The sequence below is a fragment of the Heterocephalus glaber genome, unplaced genomic scaffold, assembly GCF_053883595.1.
Source record: "Heterocephalus glaber isolate CG9 unplaced genomic scaffold, H.glaber_assembly_v1.0 deba00001806, whole genome shotgun sequence".
Taxonomy (NCBI): domain Eukaryota; kingdom Metazoa; phylum Chordata; class Mammalia; order Rodentia; family Bathyergidae; genus Heterocephalus; species Heterocephalus glaber.
This window is the reverse complement of record NW_028258481.1, coordinates 503916-525269: the sequence shown is the minus strand read 5'-3', so window position 1 is coordinate 525269 and position 21354 is coordinate 503916. Positions and strand designations below refer to the sequence as shown.

General features: G+C 46.5%; 1 protein-coding gene and 1 long non-coding RNA gene across 2 annotated transcripts; one reads left to right on the top strand and one right to left on the bottom strand.

The window, feature by feature from the left end:
* Positions 1–1694: 1694 nt before the first annotated feature.
* Positions 1695–12307, bottom strand: Ms4a1 (membrane spanning 4-domains A1). Its single transcript, XM_004874259.4, has 7 exons — positions 12114–12307; positions 7064–7243; positions 6487–6606; positions 5672–5728; positions 3952–4188; positions 3018–3119; positions 1695–2165 (listed from the first exon to the last, which is right to left on the bottom strand). Exons 2-7 carry the CDS (start codon positions 7220–7222, stop codon positions 1953–1955), a joined length of 888 nt encoding a protein of 295 aa, XP_004874316.1. The 5' UTR covers positions 7223–7243; positions 12114–12307; the 3' UTR covers positions 1695–1952.
* A 3545-nt stretch (positions 12308–15852) lies between these two features.
* On the top strand, positions 15853–20319 carry LOC110347410 (uncharacterized). The gene is made up of 3 exons (XR_002392035.2): positions 15853–16315; positions 16505–16645; positions 16872–20319. It is a non-coding gene; the product is annotated as an uncharacterized LOC110347410 (long non-coding RNA).
* Positions 20320–21354: the final 1035 nt, after the last annotated feature.

The following is a 21354-nucleotide window of genomic DNA, read 5'->3' as shown; positions in this document are numbered from 1 at the left end:
AGAAAAATGAATCAAATGAAATTCCTGAGGAAACCAGTGGTGTTGCAAAGGGATTCTCATATATATTGCAGCAACAGAGAAAATTGGAAATTAAATCATGAATTTTTGAAGGTTTTCTGATTTTGCAACAGCCATTGGCTTGGTTCTCCTTTTCTTTAGTCAAGGCAAGAGCACATGCCATATGTCGCAGTCACACTGGACTGCTGAGAGTTAGTGGCGTGTCACTAGCACCCGATGCTGTGAACATTTCCTTGGGATGTGCGTGTGTAAGAACACATTCACACGAATATTGGTGACCTGACATCAGATGGTTCAAACCTAGATTGCGGTACAGGAAATGAACTCAAGACTAGAGGAGCCTCCTGTAGTTGGACATTAGAGGAGTAAAGAAGAACTGGAAACACCCATGTTGGAATCATCAGCTGTAGACAAAAACACGACATTTTATGTATTTAGAGTGAATTGTGAAGGCTTAACAAAGAGAATTGATCTATGTCTCCTTTCTTCTAGTTGCAGGGCATATCTCCCTCTGTCAGCCCCTAGCAAAGTGACAATGTCACAGGGAGTGTAAATCACCCAGGTTTGGAAGTGGGTGGTTGATATAGTTGGCATATGAATGATCTATTAGAGTGATGTCTTCCTACATCATCATTCTTTCAAGGTATGACACTAGTATCTTTGAACACAAGCAGGAAAAAGTAGGAGACTATTGCCTGAGATTTGGCATTTTGATTATGCTTTTTCCAAGCATGAAGTTATTTCTGAGAATATTATGTAGACACTGTACATATTCTACTAGCTAATTATTACTAATGACATAACTAGTTTTCTGAGTGTTTTTAATTTCTAAGTGTTTTTAGTCCCAAGAGGTAAAACCTGATTTTGTGTGTTTTATGACTCTTACTACCTGTTTAAGGTTGGTCAGAGTAGATTCTTGATAAAACCTACTGGTTTGGCTCTAGCAGTTTATGAAGTCATTGGGTAGATAATTCTGTTACTTCCAACATCACCAGGATTTGAATATAAAGATCTGTGTATGAAACAAGCTTCTCATAATTACTAGCCGTGGCTCATGACAGATTACTTTTATTTGGTTAACTGAATTACTTGTAAAATAAGGATGGAGATTCTTTCTTGATCATAGAAGATCAAATGAAACTACCTAATAGAATACTTGGTCATCTGGAAAGCAATCTATAAACACAGTGTTGACTGATTATTACTTAAGATTTGGGTACCAATTATGACATTTTCTTCGGTCATTCTTCTCATAAATGTTAGAAGCAGGTAGATACTGCAACCAAGAGCCTAACCAGGAGTTGGGGAAAGTGAAGACAGATCCCAGGCGTGCATAAGCTAGGGCACTTGTACAGATGAGCGGTGAGTTTTGGCCACTTAGCTTCTGGAAGGGGCTGTGGGGCTCTAAGAATTCACCACACTGTCAGCCCCATGGGAAGATACATGGAACTGGTTCCTTACTGACTCTCATTTTGATTATTACTGAAGCAAGTAGGCAGAAGGGACTCCACCAAAAATGTAGATATGGAAGGAATTCAGGGCAGTTTAGGGATGGCACCGAGGATTCATCTCCATCAGGTGCAGAGTTTTCCATTTTCTGGTGAAGAAATTACAACAATACCACCACCACTACTACTAGTACTAAAAAGCCTGTGCATAAAAAATCTAGTAGGAAATCATATTCTGCAGTATTTATTTTGCCACTTTCCAGTGTAAGAAAGATGCTCTGAACAAGAAACATCACAAAACAATCAGCTACATTTGCTACGTTCTCTGAATCATAGAAGAAGCCAGAGGATATGTTCATTCAATGCCAACGGCAAATGAAATTATGGGAAAGATGTGCAGAGAGCGGACCTCAACAGGTTGGCTGTTTTTTGGAAGCTAAAAACACTAATGCTTGGAAAGAGGAGACAGAAAGCAGAGGAAATGATTTAAGGAGAGCTGTCATTCTCTGCTGGGGAGGATATCTGGTCTTGTGGAGGTTCTGGAAAATTTGCTTCAGTTTCTTCCTCCTCTTGGACTGGAATAATTTCTATCTCTTCTTCATTCTTTGATTGGGAAGATACTTCTGTTAGCTCAACCATTTCTTCCTTTATTTCAATTGTCTGTTCTTTTTTCTCTTCAGCTGACAAGAGAACCACGTTCTGGAACACAAACACATTTTTCTTGGCTTTGATCTTGACATCTTTCTCAGTAATCTCTACACATCTTTATCAAGTATCTCCTAGTTTTTATGCAGCTTATATTATTTACCTCCAGTTACCAGGACTAATTACTCAAGTGCTCAGCTCTTTGTCAAATCACTTTCTTATCAAAATGCAAGTCTGAGTCAACCCTGGAGGGCTGCAGGCCCTGCTGCTTTGCCTGGAAGGAGCACACAGCGTGGGAGAGGAACTCTACAGTAACAGAGGAGCTGGATTCTAGTTCTGGCTCCTCTGCTGTGATCCTAGCCCTGGGGAAGTAATTTTCTCTTTGTTACCTATGTTCTGCATTTGCAAAATAAATTGTAAATCTGTCTATTTAAAATCTAAGTAGTTCTGAAGCAGCAAGCAGATCTATCATCAGGATATTTGTATTTCCCAGCTTTGGAGTCTCTTTGAACCTATTGTTTTGGGAGAGGAATTAGGTGGAGGCTTGGGAAGAAGACGGGAGACCGAGAGATGAAGCCAAAGAACCAGTGACTTCACCCAGGCTCGGACCTCAGGCCTCCGCTTTTATGCGCTAAGTGTAGAACTATGAAAGTGAGACGGAAGTCGTCTGAAGTTGAGGAGAAAGGCAGGTGAGAAGATTCACCTATGGTAGACCTATGTTCTCCATCGAACTCTAGGCTGATTTCCAATTTCAAGACACTGTCTTCACTATTGATATTTTCTGCTTTCTAGAAATGTGGAAGATCGTTCCTAGCGACGCTCATAGTTTCAAGGTCTCCTGAGAGCCCGTTCTCCATGAAGGACGCGGTGTGGTGCACGGTGATGGGCAGAGTGGCGTCTACTTACGGCTTTGGATCTGGAGCACAGTGTTTTCCATTCGTGCTCAACGATGCCAGCTGCCACAAGTTTCTGGAAGAAGGCAAAGGTCAGCATCACCGACAGAATGCCCTGGAAGACAGGAGCGAGGGTGACAGTGTAGTAACGGCGCTCACCGTGTGGCTGTTGACTAAAACCAAGCGATTCAAAGATCAGCTCTCGAAGTGGGGACAGCTAGTCTAGAGGACGTCGCCTTTGTAAGCTGAACCTTAAGACAACTTCAGGCACACAACAGATGGCTATCACGTTGCTGAAGGAACTAGAGCAGGAATACTCAGTCGGAGAATCAACTCTGTGTAGAATAAATATTGAGTTAAGAGTCAGGCTGGCCATTTAGCTCAGTGGTTTCACCGCCTGCTGCGCAAGCGCGAGGACCTGAGTTTGATCCCCGGTACCCGGCCAAAAAAAAATACATTAAAAAAGAAAAGAGTTAAATTCTATCCAGTTTTATGTGGTGTGGTACCACACCCAGGAAACTTCTCCACAGTTGGGGAATGTGTATTTTTCCCTTCAAACTCAACATTAAAAACTCCATGAAGGAACAGATGTTCATAGTATCTTAGGAATTCCTTCCATATTCCTCTAATGTAATAGTGATGAATATTGGTAGCACTGATTGTATTAATAATAACAGTGTAAAGCAGGTAAACATTGTTTTCTAAATATCACTCTTCTAAGTACTTTGTACATGTTAACTCAATTATTCCTGAGAACAACCCTACAAACGAAACAATGTTACATTTCCATTTTACAGTTGGAGAAACTGAGGCAGCGTATGGGTAAAATTCTTGCTCCAAAGGCACACAGGCAATGGGGAGCAGACTTGAGTTGGGTCTAGAGCTGATACTCATGGTAAGAATGCGTGCAGCATTTCCTCCCTGGAGAGAAGCCCATTTACACTTACCAGGAACACAGATTGTATGTTGTAACAGTACTGTGTGGATGGAGAGTTCTTCTCTGAGGGAACAGCTGGTTCACAGTTGTATATGTTAATATATGGCACGGGAGTCTTAATAAGAATCAGTCTCTCCATTTTTAAAAAATGGGAAAGTTTGATATTAAGTATGTCCATGATCAAAAGAATTATTCCAGTAATGGCAGCAAAGAGGGTCAATGAGTTCAGTATTACTTTCACTCTGATCTGAAACAGAGATGAACAGGTTTATTCATTAGGTTGGCTTTCCATTTGGAGAATATAAACCAGGGAAGGAATCCTGGATGCTATTCCCCTGTCTCACAAGGGTGCCACACTTAAATGATATGGAAGTTTCTTTCAGTGCATTTGAGCCTCTTTCTCACTATAAAATAAAATCTTTAGCTCCCCATGTTTGCTTTTCTGTCTTCCTTATTTCATTTTATGTGACCACCAGCCACCCAGTCTCTCAAGCCCAAGCTCTAGGAATAGTCCTTAATTCTTAGAGCTTGTTTCCTTGTGTCTTTCCCCACCATGATCCTGATAAGCAACCTGTAAATATGTGTTGAGTAAATTAAGACTGATGCCATCCCGATAATTCTCTCTGCACAAGAAGGCAGGGCTGAGAGGAGGAGGAGGAGGAGGCCTTACATCGCACTGTAGTGGGTCGGTGGTGCAGGCCTGGGTGGGAGGGAACAGGCGGAAGCCCCAGGACTGTGGCACTGAAGAGAGACAAAAGCAGCAGCAGTGACAGCGCCACCTACTCTGCTGACCTAGGTTGCAATCAGCCCCAGTCACCAGGTTTCAAACCAGCTTGGGCTGAGGTCTCTGGGTAGCACAGATGAGAGAGCGGCAGAACGAATGTTCTGCCTTGCAGGAGTGACGCACGTTCGATACAGGAAGATGTGTGTGGCACATCCCATAAGCACAGGGTCTCTGTTGCATATTTCTGAAGCACTTAATTCGCCCCTGGCCGAAGAGCTGGTGGTATTTGGAGACTAGAATAACTTGATCTTCACCAACAGTGTCTCCCTTCCAGACCTCTCTCGGACAGGACCATGGCAGTCCGCTCAGTCCTTCCCTGACCTCAGAACTGACTCAGCTTGTGTGTGAGAGGAAACTACTGTAAGCCCCTCTCACCTGTCTAGAACAGGGAGCTCTTGGGGGCCGCCTCTCCCGGGCGGGCGTTATGTGTCCTGAGGGTCCCGTGAACCAGACCACACCCAGCTGCTAGGACACGTCCCGTGTTGTTCCGCCGATGTCATCCCTGACAGCAGGGCTGGCACCTCCACCTCACAGACGGAGACTGGGAGGTGCATGGAGATAGGGTGGCCTGCTCAGGGTTGTAACTCAAGGTTCTAACTTGGGCAGAACTTGAATCTGTCACAACACTGATCAGGTCAGTGTCCTAAATGGTGACCTGGGAGAGGAAAGGCGGCCGTCAGAAAGGTCTAGTATTTCCAAACAGCGCTGCGCATGCCAGGACTGTGCAGTGGCCCCCCAGGCTCTGGCTTCTGTTGTGTTTGTGTGAACCACAGAGTGCACGTCTTGCTTTTGAGTTCGTGATCAATTAGAGCACGGCAGAGCCACGAGGAGCCTTGGACTTTTGGGGCAGAGAGGCCCTGCCTGCAAGCCCTGTATGGGTCAGCTTTCTGCTGAGGAAGAAGGTCCTTCCCTGACGTGCGGGATGAAAGGACATAAGGCTACTTGCCAGACTTGTCCTGGGGCTTTTCTCTGCAGCTACCAGGAACGATCCAGAAGCAATAAACTGTAAAAACGAGAGGCAGGGAGGGTAGGGAGGGAGGGCAGAGAAAGGGACAAAGGGAAGGGGACAGGGAGGTCACTTTTGCTGGTCATGGAGAAGTCACCGCCCCTTCAGACACGCTGAGCTCTGCACCCATTTTTGTCACTTTTCAGCAGGCTCAACTGCATTCTTCTTTACTCAGGCGCAACTGCATTTTAGCCATGGCATTCCACACCCAGGGACTCGTGGAATGCAGTAAAAGCAGAGAGACAGAGCTCACCTTTTCCCATCAGTACCCCAGGCAAGCAGCCTCCTCTAGTCCACAGCCTCGGATAGGAGGGAACAGCAGCCGGCAGCACCCCAGCCCTTACTGACGCGGCTTGAGACAGGCCCTGGTCACCCACCTTTCACAGTGGCCTGGAAGCCTGTCTCCAAGGAGCAGGTGCGTTAAGTTCTATTTTCAGCTTGACTCTTTTCAACTCATGAAAAAGTACTTTGGAGCTCACTGTGCCAAATACCTAGTGCCTCCCTCGGCATGGAGCTCACTGTGCAGAGGCCCTGCTGTGAATGGCTCCCGCTCTGCGCGGGCCCACACGGAGCACCTCTGAATTCACACGAGGCCCGGCCGCTGGCTCAGTGTAGTCTGTCTCTCGTCCCGCTTAACTACTTTAACTCAATAATCTACTTCCTGTTCTCCTGCTTTGCTCAGCGCAAAAAGAGCCTGCATGTTTTGAGCGTGCTTTCTTGACTGCCTCATCAGTGGTCACTGTTTTCTCACTCACCATAACGCCTCCCCAGAGAGGGTACCACACAGCCAGGCAGATGGGTGCGTGGACACCGGTGGGGATCATCAGCAGACCCCCCAGGGCAAGGTGGAAGAGCCCATTCATGATCTGGATGGCCTGGGGAGAAGAGAGCACTGATCAGGAGATGAATCATTGCTGCTGGGAGGGAAAGCTTGGGTCGGAAGCCCTGGCTCCTGACTTGGCCCACGCAAAATGCCCAGCAGAGGTGGGAGAGGTGCCAAGGATTTTGCTTTTTTCTTTTTCAGGTCAATCGTTTCCCACCCATGGGTCATTTCCAAGGAGCAGTGTTATGCTGGGGTCCTAGTAAGGGACGGGGGTGGAAGTCCCTAACATACACTCCTCCAGACCAAATGGAGACCTGGGACCACTCTGAAGTGACCCGGGTGACAATGTCTCCAGCGCATCCATGCTTTGGCCCCGGTGTCAGCCATGAAGAGACACCAGGGCGGGCCTCACAGCTTCAGGCTGAGTTGAGCTCTGTCCGTGGCCCACAGAGGCAGCAGGGCTGGGGTACCTCCAGGGCTTGGACTGGGGTGGGGTGTCTCTCACTTACCCCCAGAGCCTTGGACTCCCTCATGAAGAAGCCCTGCGTGGGGCCCACTGCCGGCAGCACTCTCTGGAGGTTTTCTCTTTGAGCAGGTTGCACAGACATAGGGCCCTTCAGAGGCCCTGCTGGGAAAGTTCCACTCACCGAATTCCCAGGTGCTGCCATTTTGTCCTCAGAGCTCCTAAACTGAAACGAAAAATGAGGAGAGCAAGGACGAGATGCTAGTGACTTTGTGTGCGTCTCTCCACAAACGCTCCAGCGGTGTCACTGAGCATACACAGCTTCCTCCTGGTGGCCTCCTGCCCAGGGCTGAGGAGGGATATGGAGGGGCTGTCTGGGGCCCGGACCGGGCCAGGACTCTGTCAGCATTCTTGGCAGTGAAGCGAGGGCAGAGTTTGCCTTTGAATACGATGCCACGCATTGCGTGCATCCACAGGTATTCTTCTTTAATGTTCTTCTCTTCCTTCTTCTGCCTTCTTTTCCAGTGCTATGGATTGAGCCCAGGGCCTTGTGCTGCCAGGTGAGTGCCCCACCACAGAGCCCATCCACATGTCTCGTCTCCATCCCCGGTGCTGACTGATATTTAATGATGGAAAATGTATTTCCTGTTGATTTGTTCTCAGGTCCATTGTGAAGGGCCTGTGGCATGGTGTGAGGCCATGGTGAGGAATGTGCTCACCTCTGTCCCTCTAACTCTGCCACTTGGAGCAAATCACCTCCAGAAGGCTCAAGTGCATGTAAGTTGGATTGCCAGAGTCTAAACAGAAATCCTTCGATTTGCTCTGAGATGTTGGCGAGTGCTTTCAGTTCTCCGACCCTTAGGTCCGTCAACTGCACAATGCACTAATACTGACGCTGTCTCCTAGGTTGCTATATGACTGAAATGCACTGCTGGGTCGTGGAAGGCTCTTGATCCTACTGTAGCTGAGTGTCAGCCTTTCAGGGAAGCCTTCCTGAGCCCTCACTCCACAGCACAGCCTCTTACTGGCTCTCTCCCCACAGCATCCTGTTTCCTTTGCTCCGTGCCACCAAGCCCTTTGGACAATCACCTTATGTCTTTGTTGGTTGTAGCTCTTCCCACAGAATGTAAATTCCAACAAATGAGAGATTTTTGTTCTCTCATTTAGTATTTAAAATAATGCTTGGACTTAGTAACTTCTTCATAAGTATTATTGAAGGAATAATAAATGTATGTAAAGCACCCATGTCTGAATAAATAGTAGCTGGTTTTTTTTTTTTTTGGTACCAGGTATCGAACCCAGGACATTGTGCTTGCAAGGCCAGCACACCGACACTGAGCTAAATCCCTGGCAAGAGTAGCTGTTTTTATTGCTGTGGCTGTTCTTAACTTTCTGGATATTACTGTTTTATCTGTCTGTGAGATGAGAACAATATGCCTCTTACAGAGATGCTAACATGACTGAAAGAGTGTAGCAAATCCTTACTGTTACTCTTCATGGGCTGCTTGTTTCTGAGGAGGAGGGTGTTGAAGAACTTTCCCATTCTAACATTTAAGACTTTTTTCAGCCTCTTCACTCTGTACTTTCTTTTGGTTCCCATTCATTCATTCATGTCACTTGTAGGGTTCATTCATTCATTTGTTCATTCATGTCACCCACTTGCAGGGATTCTGTTGGGTGTTTCCTGGCCTCTGGAAACCTCTTTTAGGGATCCCATTTTTGGGCTTGTCTCTATTGAATGTAACTCATGTAAAGAGCCTTCGAGGCCAAGATCGCTTATCCAGGATTTTTATTTACTAACATCACACGGAGCTGTATAGCTGCAGGTCTGCGTGAGACCTGCTTCAGCCTCTCACATTTGTTCCTGCTTTATGGTTCCAAAGAGATTTCGTGTGAGACATCTCCTTTGACCCACATAGAGTAGGCAAGGAATGAAGCATTGGCTCTGTTTTAGAGAAGAGCAAATGAGGGTAGAAATTTAGGCAGCTTGTTCGCAGTGACACAGATATTAAAGATTTGTGAGGAGGCCTCAGAGGTATCAAAGGAGGCATCCATGGAGCCAGGCTGCAGACAGGAGAGTGGCCTTTGCCTGTGCACTCCCCCCTCCCTCAGACAGGGCACCATGGGTGATTCAAAAGCAGCTGAAAACAGGCATGGGCTGGAGGGAAGGAAGAGGATTGACCGGGTGGTTCTCACCGGCTGCGGCCTTCCCTAGCTGCCATGTGCCATGGGGACCCACCCAGGAGTACATTCATGCGAGCCACTGAGGAGTGTGCAGACGGATGCCAGTCATCGGCAATGGAGGTTCAGCGAAGTCCATCTTTTAGCAAGTACAGGAGGAGCACGACAGCACCGCAGCCCTCTCCGGGGCAACTTTGGTAGAGGTGAATTAAAAAGCAGAGGTCACCAATCATTTGGACTGAAGGAGATGATTGGATTCCCATTGCTTTAATTTTTTTCTTATCCATCAGCTGCCTGATGAAGGTGGTGTTTTTATTATTGGTGAGAGGAACCTCTTAATGTAGGCACTATACAAAGAAAGAACTTCATTGCATGGAAAGACGTAAGACTAGAACTAGCTCATACACTCCCAAGGATGCTGTAGATTCCCTCAGCTTTGGCTTGTCTTTAAAAAATACATGTACACAACAACTTAAATATAACCCAACTCATAATTATGCTCAAAGACTAGTGGCAGATTAGTAGGGGTTGCTGACTACATTTGTCGAACTATGATAACAGTAGGCTCGAATTTCCACTGATGATAAAATCAGCATGGACACTAACATCAGGACTCGTGTGCTCACACACCTCCCTGTTTTATTGCAGCAACTTCTGCAAATCCTTTTTGCTGTGTGAAGGTACCACTGTCTCTGAGCCCATCCACGGAAGATCTGACAGCCTTTATGGGTTTTGGTTTGATAGTGATGTTTAGGCACACTAGCCCCGCCCTGTACGGAGGGGTTCAGGGCCGTCTGACTTTTGCTACCTCAACTTCCTCTCTGGCCCTCCAAACAGCTCTGCATTTGTATCCATTTGGCCTCCTGTGCACTGGTCTCTGAGGACTAACAGCCTGACTTCCGTTATCCTGTGCTCTTCAGCTCCCTCTATCTACTGAGACTCACTCGCCTTTCCAGGAGACCAGGTCTTCCCGGCATTTGTGGTCCCTTACTCTGTGGCCTTCCACAGCAGTTAGTTCAGTTCTGCTGCTTTCTATGTCTCTTCTCTATAAATTTAGGAAAATAGCTACTGTGCCCATTTCAAACTATTCTTTTTAGAGTGCGAGATAGTTTGCACGTGATAAGGTACGAAAGGCTCAAAGAGTAATTGTTATACTGGACCCTTTTTATGGCTGAAATATGCCAGGGTGTCCCCCGGCCCCGAAGCCCCTTGCTTCAACCTCTCAGTGGCCCAGCTTCCCTTCCTTTACCCCAGCTTCTTCTAAGACCTGCATCCCACCGCTGCCCCACTTCCTCACCACCCACCCATTCCTCAGGGCTCTGCAACTATGTTCTGCCAGCGTCATTCGGCCATAAAAGCTCTGCTCAAAGACCGGGGCAAATGCAGTGGGCTTCTTAGGCCCTGGGCCTCAGATTGCTGTATTTCCCGGGCTGAAGAAGTGGGAGCCAGATTTCCCTCCAACCCCGTCTCCACGGTCAGTCAATCCAGGTCACGTGATCCCTAGCTCTGCCACACATCTTGTACACGGGTCTTTCTTCTATACCCAGGGTCAGCTCAGAAGTTCTATTCTTGTTTCCTTTCCTGGACTAGTGCAAATAGCTTTTTATTTTGCCTTCAATCACTTTCTTATCCATTCTGCGCAGGCTGCTAGACCAAGCTCCCTAAATCCCAAGTCCTTCCTGCCCTGTGCTGGAACTCTCCTGCTAACCTGTGACTGCTGCCGGGGAAGCTCGGCCTTGTCCTCCCTCCTGAGGACACCCCAACCCAGGGCACTCCCAAAGCTCACATCCCCCACAAGCCACCGGTGGCCGTGTCTTCCGCCTTCTCTCCGAGCCTGCTCCTTCACTCGGGCTCTTCACTTACTGTCTGCTCCCTGTCACGTGCCCCGGGCTGCTGTTTGCCTTCCTCGCCCCATGGCAGGGGCTCCTCTTTCAGCCCCGCCATGCTCCCATCTGTTGCTTTTCACCAAGGACTTTCTCTGACGGATGGACAGTCCCGAAGGGAACTGTGTGTCCTACAGGTTCCACAGGGAGCCTGCTTCCTGCTACCATGAGCTCAGTGAGTGCTGCGCGGAACATCGAACTCAGAGCCTTCCTCTGGGCAGGTTTGTAAACATGCAGCACAGGGTGCCAACTCCGAAGGTAGCAGTTTCATCTCACCTGACCGGCGGTGCTGAGATCGAGTCATTTTAAGGGAATCAGAGAAGCAGTCTCTCTCTGCCTCTGCCTGTCTCTCTACCTCTCTCTGGTTTCAGGAAGCTATGGTGACACAGGGAAGACTCACCCTGCTGCTGTCCTCACAGTGTCCTCCTATCCCAGGTGCCCACTCTCTCTCCGCCACTGGCTTCTTAGGTGACGGGTCTGAAGCAGGATTCTGTGGTCAGTCTGATGTCCACCAATCCCCTCTAGAAAGTGTTAGCCTGTGAGGCTCAACATCACCTAGGTGCATTTCTAGCATTTACAGGAGAGGGATTGGAGTTGTTTTCCTATGGCCACGATTGAGTTCTCATTTGGTGTCAGGCAGTCTTACGGCCTCTGGAGTTTAGCTTGTCTCATCCTCATGAGGGGTTTCCCACTGCCCTGTTTAATGGGTGAGGACCAAAGCTGTTGTGTGGCTCGTCCGTGGGGGAGCTCCAGCTGGAACCCCGCCGGTTGAAAAGTGCGCTTTAATCTGCGCACCGCTGGACTCCACTACCTTAGAGTGGCTCGCAGGTGCTGTCCAGGGTATGACTTGAGAGGACAAGTGGTTAAGGCAGTGGGTGGGTAGCGAGCCTTGAAACGGCCCAGCTCAGACTGTGACGCCGCTGGAAGCCCTGACAGGCGAGCCCCAGACCAAAGCACTCTCAGTCCCTGCAGCTACTCCCCCCAGCCCACCACCTCCTTCAGCCGTGGGAACACAGCCCGCAGATTCCTTACCTGAGTCTCTGAGGCTGTGAGGCACAAGGGCTGGTTAGGGCGTTCGCTGCTGAGCTCAGTTCTCTGTGTCTGGTTCTCCAGTCCTGGACGGGGAGCGGGGCAGCCTGGGCCTGGGTCTCAGATGGACAGCAGGTGACAGGAAGTTGGTAGCTTCTGCTGCCTTGTGCTCTGCTCCAGTTACTTCGGTTTGACAGAAGCCAAAGGAGACACAAAAAACTTTTTGCCCTGCCAGGAGGTTTCACTTCTCGAAAAATACCCCAGGGGACTGCGTGGGGTGCTGCGAGAGACCTTAATTAGAAGAACCCTGTGAGCAGGTGTGGGTGGTGGGTCCCCAAGGGCAAGTGGGGCTCTAGAAATTCTCCAAAGATGGGCTGGTGAGACTTTTACCTTTTCGCTTCACTTGCAGGGGTGAGTAGGTGGGGAGGAGGCATCGTGCAGAGATGCAGAATTGCTGAGCGCAGGACTCTGAGGGCCGGACTTAGGGTTTCCAAAAACTGCCTCCCTCTGCTCACTCCTAGAGTTCAGGCATCCATGTATGTCTTGCATCAGATTTAGCTTAAATGGCCTAAAATATAACTTAGTGTCACAGAACATGAACCAGAAGCTTGAAGCAAGAGTCAGCTTCCATATTTGGGGACATAAATTGAAAGAGCACTTTGACTGATGGACCCACCTTGTCCCTCTGTCAGCCTAGTTCTCAGTGTCCCCTCCCCTGTGTGGATCGGAACCACCTGACCATGAAGCCCAGTGCTACATCCAGTGGGGGGACAGAAGAAGTCATGGTGTCAGCAGAGTCTGAACATTAGGGGTAAATGAAAGAAAGATTTGCCTAAAGATATTATCACCCCCACTCCATTACAATCTTTATGTTCAAGTGTTCTACTTTTAATTTCTTGTCCATTGCTTTGTTTCATTAGAGACACAGAGCCATAGTTATGTCATTATTTGTTCATTTAATCAGAAAAGTTGAGATATGGCAGCTCCTTTATTTAATCAAAGGTTAACCTGTCTATTTCTCTCTTCTCTCTCTTTCTCCCCCTGCCTCTCTTGTCTTTAAGATAGTTTGAAACTACAGGGCTAGAACCAGTGAGTAGAAGAGGTTTCAGGGAGGTTGATTTTGATGGAATATAAAAAAAAATGCTCTCCATCACTGGAGCAGTTCATCAGTGGAACAAGCTACTCTTTGAAGATCCAGAAAGAGGGGCCCGGAGTGGTTTACCCCTCTGACTGTGGGTCCCTGGGCTCTGCTGAAGTGCTTGAGTCGGGGTGATGACGAGGATCATGACACAGTGCCCTGGTCTGCTTTGCGCTATTATAGCAGAATGCCCGGGCCTGCGTAATTGATAAAGAATGGAGATCTATTTCTTACAGCTCGGGAGGCTGAGGAGTCCCAATCAGGGATCCCACCGTGGCAGGGGCCTTCATGCCCTGGAATCCATGGGAGACGAAGCGTGAGGGGAACAGGCATGTGTGAGAGTGCCAGGATGGATGCCTGTGTCAGGCACCCTCGCCTGCAGTAACTAGCCCTCCTCCATGGTGACCGTGCGGACCCACCCAAAACGCCGGCCTCCTCGGACCCAAGCCCTCTCAGCAGCATTGCACTGGGGTTACGCTGGGGGGCCACATCCCAACTGGAGCCACAGGGTGTGAGATACGGAGAACTGAGCAGCCCGGGTTGGGTCCAGGATGGCAGGTGGGTGGGGTGTAGCCTCCCATGGCGGGTGTGGGGGCCGGGTCAGGTCCCGGCAGCTGTGGGTTCAGAGGGGCTCCAGCAGGCCCGCACAGCCTGGTCTTGGCACCCTTTGCTCTGTGGTGTCCTTCTTTCCCTGTCTTGGGTCTTGGGGTTTTGTTATTCCAATCTTTGTGACCAGTGAGATAACGCAGAGGGGTCTAATGTGGTTCCTCCTAAGTAGACGTAATACAATTTATACAGATAAACCTTTCCTTTGTCTTTGCTGATTTGGACTGATTGTCTTTCATGCTTGGGGGTGTTGAGATTTCCTCCACAATTAGGGTTTGTCACTAGCACCTTTGATCCATAACCTTCTGTTCTGTTTAATGTTTGAGGATATTTTCTTGAGTCTGTTGCACTTGTGAAGTTTTTTCTTTGACTTAATCTCTTATTATCTAGTGGTCCTCTCTTTTCCTAAGAAAATCTCTTAAAATCTACATAAAAGTACACCAATATTTATGCAGTAATACAGACTTATCTTTTATCCACTCCCCAGATCTCTTAGCCCTCTCATTACTTATCCTCGAGCCACTTTGCCTCCCTCAGGAAGTCTGTGCTCTGCTGCATTCGTAGCTGTGTCCTTTTCACACTTGGGCCTTGCTCCCTACAACCCTCAGAGGCAGGGCTGGATTTCTGTTGCCTGCATCCTCCCAGTGTTGTCTGCTGTTGGAGGATCTTGGTGAAGGAGATGCAGGCCCCCCCCCCGCCCCCCAGGAGAGAGGCTGAATATCGAACTAATCTACAATTTGGTTACAGGTCAAAAAACCCCCATGTTGTTCTTATAAATAATTCATCCTAAGGAAAGTGCACTCTCAGGTATTTGACAGTTCATAGTTCTGTTCTGATGAACTACTTTACATCTGTAGCAGGAAAGCAGCATCGATTGGTTTCTTACTTGAATGCCTAGCACTGTCCACATTAAAAGTGCTCTGACTGTATAGAGTATTGATTGATTCTGTTTTATAATTGCAGAAACTAAAGTTCAGGAAATAAGGGAGTTTCCTCCATTTCTCACAGCTAGTAAGTAATAAAATAAGTGATGTTTATTAAGCAAGAAAGTCTCAATTATAAAATTTAAAAAGCTACTAAGTGGGTTTTAAGTTGCTGGTGCTGATAAAAATCACATATTTCATTTAAGGTACACAGCAAATCCATTAGAGAAAAGATATTCCTACTACATTTTAGTCTGGGAGTTTAAGGCTCACAGAGTTTAAGTAGTCTGTTCAAGTCCTACAGCTCTACCAGGGGAAATGACATTTTAACCTAGGTGTGGTCCAAGCCATTGCCAGTCCCTGTTGGGGTTGTCACTCGTCGTATGTCTCAGACCTCACACATCGAGCATCGCGGGATGTCAGGGGTTTTCAGCGGAGCCCCAACCCATGGGAAATCAGGAACCAGCAGCTGTTCTCCGGCTGTGCGTCCTGACTTTCACCTTTCACAAGGGTGCGCACCTGCAGGCACGAGCTCCTTCCAGCCGAAGTGCAGGCTCCTTAGTTTATTCTTTTCAGCCTGCTAAGTTTTTATTTTTCACATGTGGGATTTGGAGTTAAGGATCTTGATTAAAACCCTGACTCCAAATCACACTTCTTTCATGGTTTCAGAAAAGTTAGCCACTTGGAGCTTCAACTTCGTGCCTGCGGAGGCAATGTATTAATATAATATAAGGCGTCGTCTGGGAGTCCCCTGGGTTCTGGACATCCTTTTGGGGGGTCCATCAACCCAAACTATTTTCTTAATAATAATAGCTTATTCTCCCTTTTCGCAAGATTATAGTGTTGTGTCCCTCAGGACATAGAATATGAGATATGCAGATCAAAGGCAAAGCCACTGAGGATCCAGCTGCTTCTCCCTGTGTTAGAGCAAACCCGCAGCTCCCAGCCTTCGCCCTGCACCGGAGGCCTCTGCACATCTCTAGCAGCCGCTGTCTGGCCTCCCATGGGACCTAACGGGTGTGGGTGTTCGCGTGCGGTGGGTGGGGCTTGCGAAAGTTCCCAGGCAACAGTCAAGTCGGGAACTGTTGTTGTCCAGAAAGGAGCGGGCACAGAAATCGCTGCCTTTCTCTATGTTTATTTTGGAAGACAGTTATTTTAGGGAAAATGTTACTTACGTTAAGGTGCAGCGACACCTCAGTGGTTTCCAGGGCCGTGAGGAGATTCTGAGCTCAGAAAGCCCCAGAGGCGGGGACTGGGTGACCGCATCTCTGCAGCCAGGCGACGGCCTGTTGATTCCACGGCTCCGATGCTGACACAGCGGGCTTGTGACCCTGAGCAAATCACCTATCCTTTTTGTGCCATGGCTTCCGTGTTTTGGGCACAGTAATAAAATCCACCCGTTAGAGTTGATGCGAGGTTAAATGCGTGACAGGCATGGCATTTAGCATGACGCTTGGGACATAGCAGAGGCTCTGCCAATATTCACTGTCAGTTTTACTACTGTTGCTGTTCTAGTGGACCTGCTCATGTAGAGGAAGGTTTGTGGGCTAAACCATTCTCCCCTTCTGTGTGTGTGTGTGTGTGTGTGTGTGTGTGTGTGTGTGTGTGGTGTGTGTGGTGCTGGGATCGAACCCAGGGCCCTGAGCGCGCTAGGCCAGCACTGTACCTCTGAGCTCTCCTTCAGGCCCGGCCAAAACATTTTCCCATCCACCTTGTGTTTCACCCAGGACAGCACGGCAGGTGCGGAGCTGGTGAGGAACCGGGAGCGTGGCTGCCTTGTCCCTCCTGGGCCTGTTCCTGGCCCTGGCTCACGTCTGTGTGCACAGAGGCGACCTCACTTTGCTGTCCTGCAGTCGAGAGGCTTCAAGGTGAACAGAGTGATGATGCCCAGGGATCGTTCTCCTTGGGGAGAGGGGCAGTGACACCACCGGCCGGAAGTGCTCTGTCCCCAGATGGCCCCAGGCCCCACCAGGTTTACATCCCTCTCCTGCGCCTCAGAAACGCGCCAGCCTGGAGATTCTGGGTTCCTCCCGGGCTTCCTCACACGCAGAATTCTCCTCGAGGTGACCTCACACCACATCTTTATTTCCACAGCGCCGTCCAACACTGCTTCCAACAACTGTCGAAGTGACATCCCACCTGGAGAAGGACAGAGAAATGAGTGATTCAACCATGCTGAAGGCCAACAGCATCACCAGGATTCCCTGTGACAGAAGAGAAGAAGACGCGAGGCGCCGTGGACTAGCACAGTAGTGGTTTTTCTGACTAGAATAAGTTAGGGTTAAACAGGCCACAGAGAGCTCCCATCTCACAAATGAATGCGATGCTCTGGAACCAAATTAGTGCAGAATGATGCGAATGTATGGACATCCAGCTACTGTAAATAGAGCGTAGGAAGCAGATATTTTGTTCAAGAAATTCTTAGGAAATAATACAGCTTCTAAATTATTCCTAGGAAATAACTTCAGAAATGTCTATTGTGAGGCCTAAAATACGTGTATGCTTAACTTTGTTAAAAATTGCCCAAGTAGTTTGTGGAGATGGTTGAACTGTCTTACACTTCTACCAAAAGCCACGTAAGGGCCAGGGATGTAGCTCAGTGGGTGCCACCGCCTGCCTCACAAATGGAAGGTCCTGAGTTCGATGCCCGGTAACAACAACAACAACAACAAAAAAGCCACATAAGAGTTCCAGTGCTTCACATTCTCACCAACAGCTGTTACTGCCAGTGCTTTAATTAAAGTCATTTGATGTGACTTCAGTAGTAGGTTATTGGGATTCAAACTTGCAGTTCTCTGACGACCCTACTGCTGACGTGTTTTTATGTGTCCCCTAACCATTTGCCATTCTTCTCCTGTGGAGTAAACGCGTGAGCCTTACTCTTTTGAATTTTTCTGCCTGTTTATTACTGATTTTCAAGAATGTTTAATATAGACCGAATATGGCTTCTTTGCCAGATATATGCATTGGGAGAAGGCTCCCCCATTCTGTGCCTTATTTTCCATGTTCTTCATGATTTTCTTGATGAGGAGGTTTTAGTTTGCTTTTCTCTTTTACTTATTTTAGAACTAGTCTATTTTATTGTTTTTTTTCTTTTATGGTTAGAGCCTTGTGTGCTCTAAGACAGCTTTGTTCACCCCCAAAGGTATGAAAATATTTCTCTAAGTCCCTCTCCCCACTCCAAAAGCTTCACACTTTAGTTTCACACTTAGGTCTATTACTGACTGAGTTTTCAATGTGAAGTCAGCTGTGTACTTGTGGCCATGATACATTCGAATGCACACTGCTGAACTGTATTTTCTAGTATTCTGTTTCTGGGTTCTACACAAAGTTTACAAGAGAGAATTACTTGTTAAGTTCCTTATCTTTAATATCTCTGCCAGGTTAGTGTCATAGTTGTGATGGTCTCACACAAATGCCTGTGAGTTAGCAAGTGTTCTTCTGTTTTCTGGACATTACTTGTTAAGGTTGGTTTTATTTCTTTGGTAAATGTTCAGAATAATTAATCTGCCTCAGGGTTGCTTTCCTCTTTTGAGGAAAAGTTCTTTTTTCTTTTTTTTCCGGCACTGGGAATTGAACTCAGGACCTTGCACTTGAGAGGCAGGTGCAGCACCACTGAGCTAAATCCCTGGCTGAGAGAAAGTTTTAAATTATGAGCTTTTGCCAGAGATAAGACTGATCAGATATTGTGCTTTTTTCTGTGTCAGTCACAGCAAGTGGCTTTGGCATGGTTTTGGTACGTGGGTTTCACAAAGACTCACAAAGGCTTTGTGAGAGTCACCTGCCATGAGAAGTTGTTTTTATTAGTTTTTTTTTTTTTTTTTTTTTTGGTACCGGAGATCAAACTCAGGTCCTTGCACTTATGCAGCAGGCAGCGAAACCACTGAGCTAAATCCCCGGCCTGAGAAGTTGTTTTTACAGCAGTCTTCATAGCATAGGGTAGCAAGGGCTGCTCTGTCTGTGGTAATATGGACCTTGTTAGTGTCTGAGATTGGTAGTTTTCCTTTCTCTTTTTTCTTGAATAATTGTTAGAGGTGGTTTGTGTATTTTTTAGTCTTTTCAAGTATTGATTTTTTGGCTTTATTGTTTTTATTATAATTTATTTTATATTTTATTAGTTATTTAATCTTTGTTACCTTTATCCTTTCATCATCTTTAAATTTAACTTCTCTTTTTGGTCTAATTTCTTGACATAGATATTTAGATAATTTACTTGTCAGCGTTTCTTCTTTTCCAGTATCTGATGTAAGGCTTTAGTGTTTCCTCTAAGCATATATTGACTGTGTCCAGTAAAATGTGCTATGAATATTTATACTTTTGTTTCTTATATATATATTTTAAATTTCCTTTCCAGATCCTTTGAGCCTTGCATAGTTTAGCATTTCTAAGCCCTTGTCTGAGCTATCTACATTGCCATTTAATACAAATCTGATTGTGTTTAGAAAATAAATGGCACGATTTTAATCTTTTGAATTTGTTGAGATTTGCTCTGTGGTTCAGCAAGTGTTGCAAATGCTCTTCCGAATCTCGCAGTTTTTCTCAGTTATCATCTTTATTTCATCAGCACTTCTGAGATAGACATTTTCACAGTCATAGAATTCTAGGCTGGCGTTTAGTGCTTACTCCACTGTGTTTTAACTTCGATTAATATGCTGAAAAGTCAGGTGACAGCATTTTCTGCTTACTTGGTGGAGTGTTATAAACGTGACATTTATATCAGTTTTACCAATTCTGTTGTAAAGAACCCTGCGATTTTACAGTCTTTCACTATTTTCTTTCAGTCACTGAGAAATGTGTGCTAAAATTTCTTGGGATGATTTTAGTTTTCTTCATTTACATTTTTCAGTTACATTAGATTTTCTTCTTAATTTTGAGCTGTTATAACTTGGAATCATATTTTTCTTGTGGATCAGCATTTCAGTCACTGTGAAAAGCCCCCATCCCTATGGTCAGTGAAGGCCCTTCTCTGTGTTTACTTGTTGCTTTGTAGTGTAGACATCTCTGGCATACAGAATGCAACATTTTAAGTTCACTATGACAACCTTTTCAAAAACAGGACTACTATATATTTTAAAAAATTGTTCTTTGTCTGAGGAAGTAGTTCAGTGGTAGATTGCTTGCCTAGGGAGCATCAGGGCTTGGGTTTGATATCAGCATCAAAAAATAAAGTTCTCACTGCAACAAAATTTAAAAAATGCTTTCTTAGTGGTAACCATGGAAATTACCAGCTGGCTCTTTAACATATAATAATTAATGCTCCTAAATATGCTCGAAGAAAGAGATACTTTAATCCATTTTGCACCCTTTCCTACTTCTGCACCACTTTAAAACCCTGCAAAATGACTTTTTGCAAAGATTAAATATGTCTTCTGTTTCATCCTCTCACTTTCATCATTTTCAATATCCCTTATTCCTTTCATAATTACTGTGTTTTCCTCTGGTATCTGTCAAGAAACTTCTTTAGTATACCTTGTACTCCAGGTTCCAACAGCAACTACATTTTCTTTTAAAGGAGGAAGGTTTTATTTTGGCTTCTGGTTTCACAGGCTCCAGTCCATGGTAAGTTGGCTCCATTACTTTTAGGGCTGCGGCCAGGTGGAAACATCATGGTAGAAGGGCAGGTGGAGGAAAGCTGCTCAGCCCATGGCAGGAGGAAGGAGAGAAGGGGTGGGGGAGAGGGAGAGAGAGGGACAGAGAGCAAGAGGAGGAGGAGGAGGAGGAGGATAGGAGGCAGAGCCAGAGAGGAAGAGGCCAGGGAGCAGACAGAGTCCCCAAGGCCACATCCCCATGGCCCACCCCCTTCAACTAGGCCCCTCCTCCCAAATTTCCGTGATTTCCCAACAATGCCATCAAATTATGTTTTCATCAATAAATTAATGATGGATGGAGTTGGAGTCCTCATGATCCAGTCAGCCTCCAAAAGCCTCACTTGTGAACACTTCAGGCTTTTGGGGGAACCATTTTATATGTAAACCATACCAGTATAGATATCTTTCCATTTTTTTTTCCATTGGGAATTGTACCTTTACATGATGCATCTTGGTTCTTATTTTTCCCCATTCCTAGCCCGCCCTTCATGCCCTCCACTCTTCCCTATTTACAAAGACTTTCTTTCCATTTTTTCCATTTCTCATCATTTTTCCTTTCCCTTCTTTCCTTTCCCCTGCCCCTCCCACTACCCCTACCCCTTTGCACCTTTTCCTCCTATTTTACATTATCTATTATTCATTCTAATCATTGGTACATTTTAGGCATATAATATAATGACATTCATCATTGGAAATTTGCACCTTTACATAGTCTCTCTTGGTTCTTATTTTTCACCCTTGCCCAGCCCTCCCTTCAACCCCTCCAGTCCTCCCTATTTACAAAGATTTTGTTCCTATTTTTCCATTTTCTCATATTAATCCCATTCCCTTCTATCCTTTCCCCAGCCCTCCCACTTCCTTCTCCTTTGCCCCTTCTCTTCCTATTTCACATTACCTATTATACATTTAGTCCTTATTTACACTTTCAGTTTCTCACACCAGAGAAACTATTTGGTATTTACACATTTGTGTCCTATTTATTTCACTTA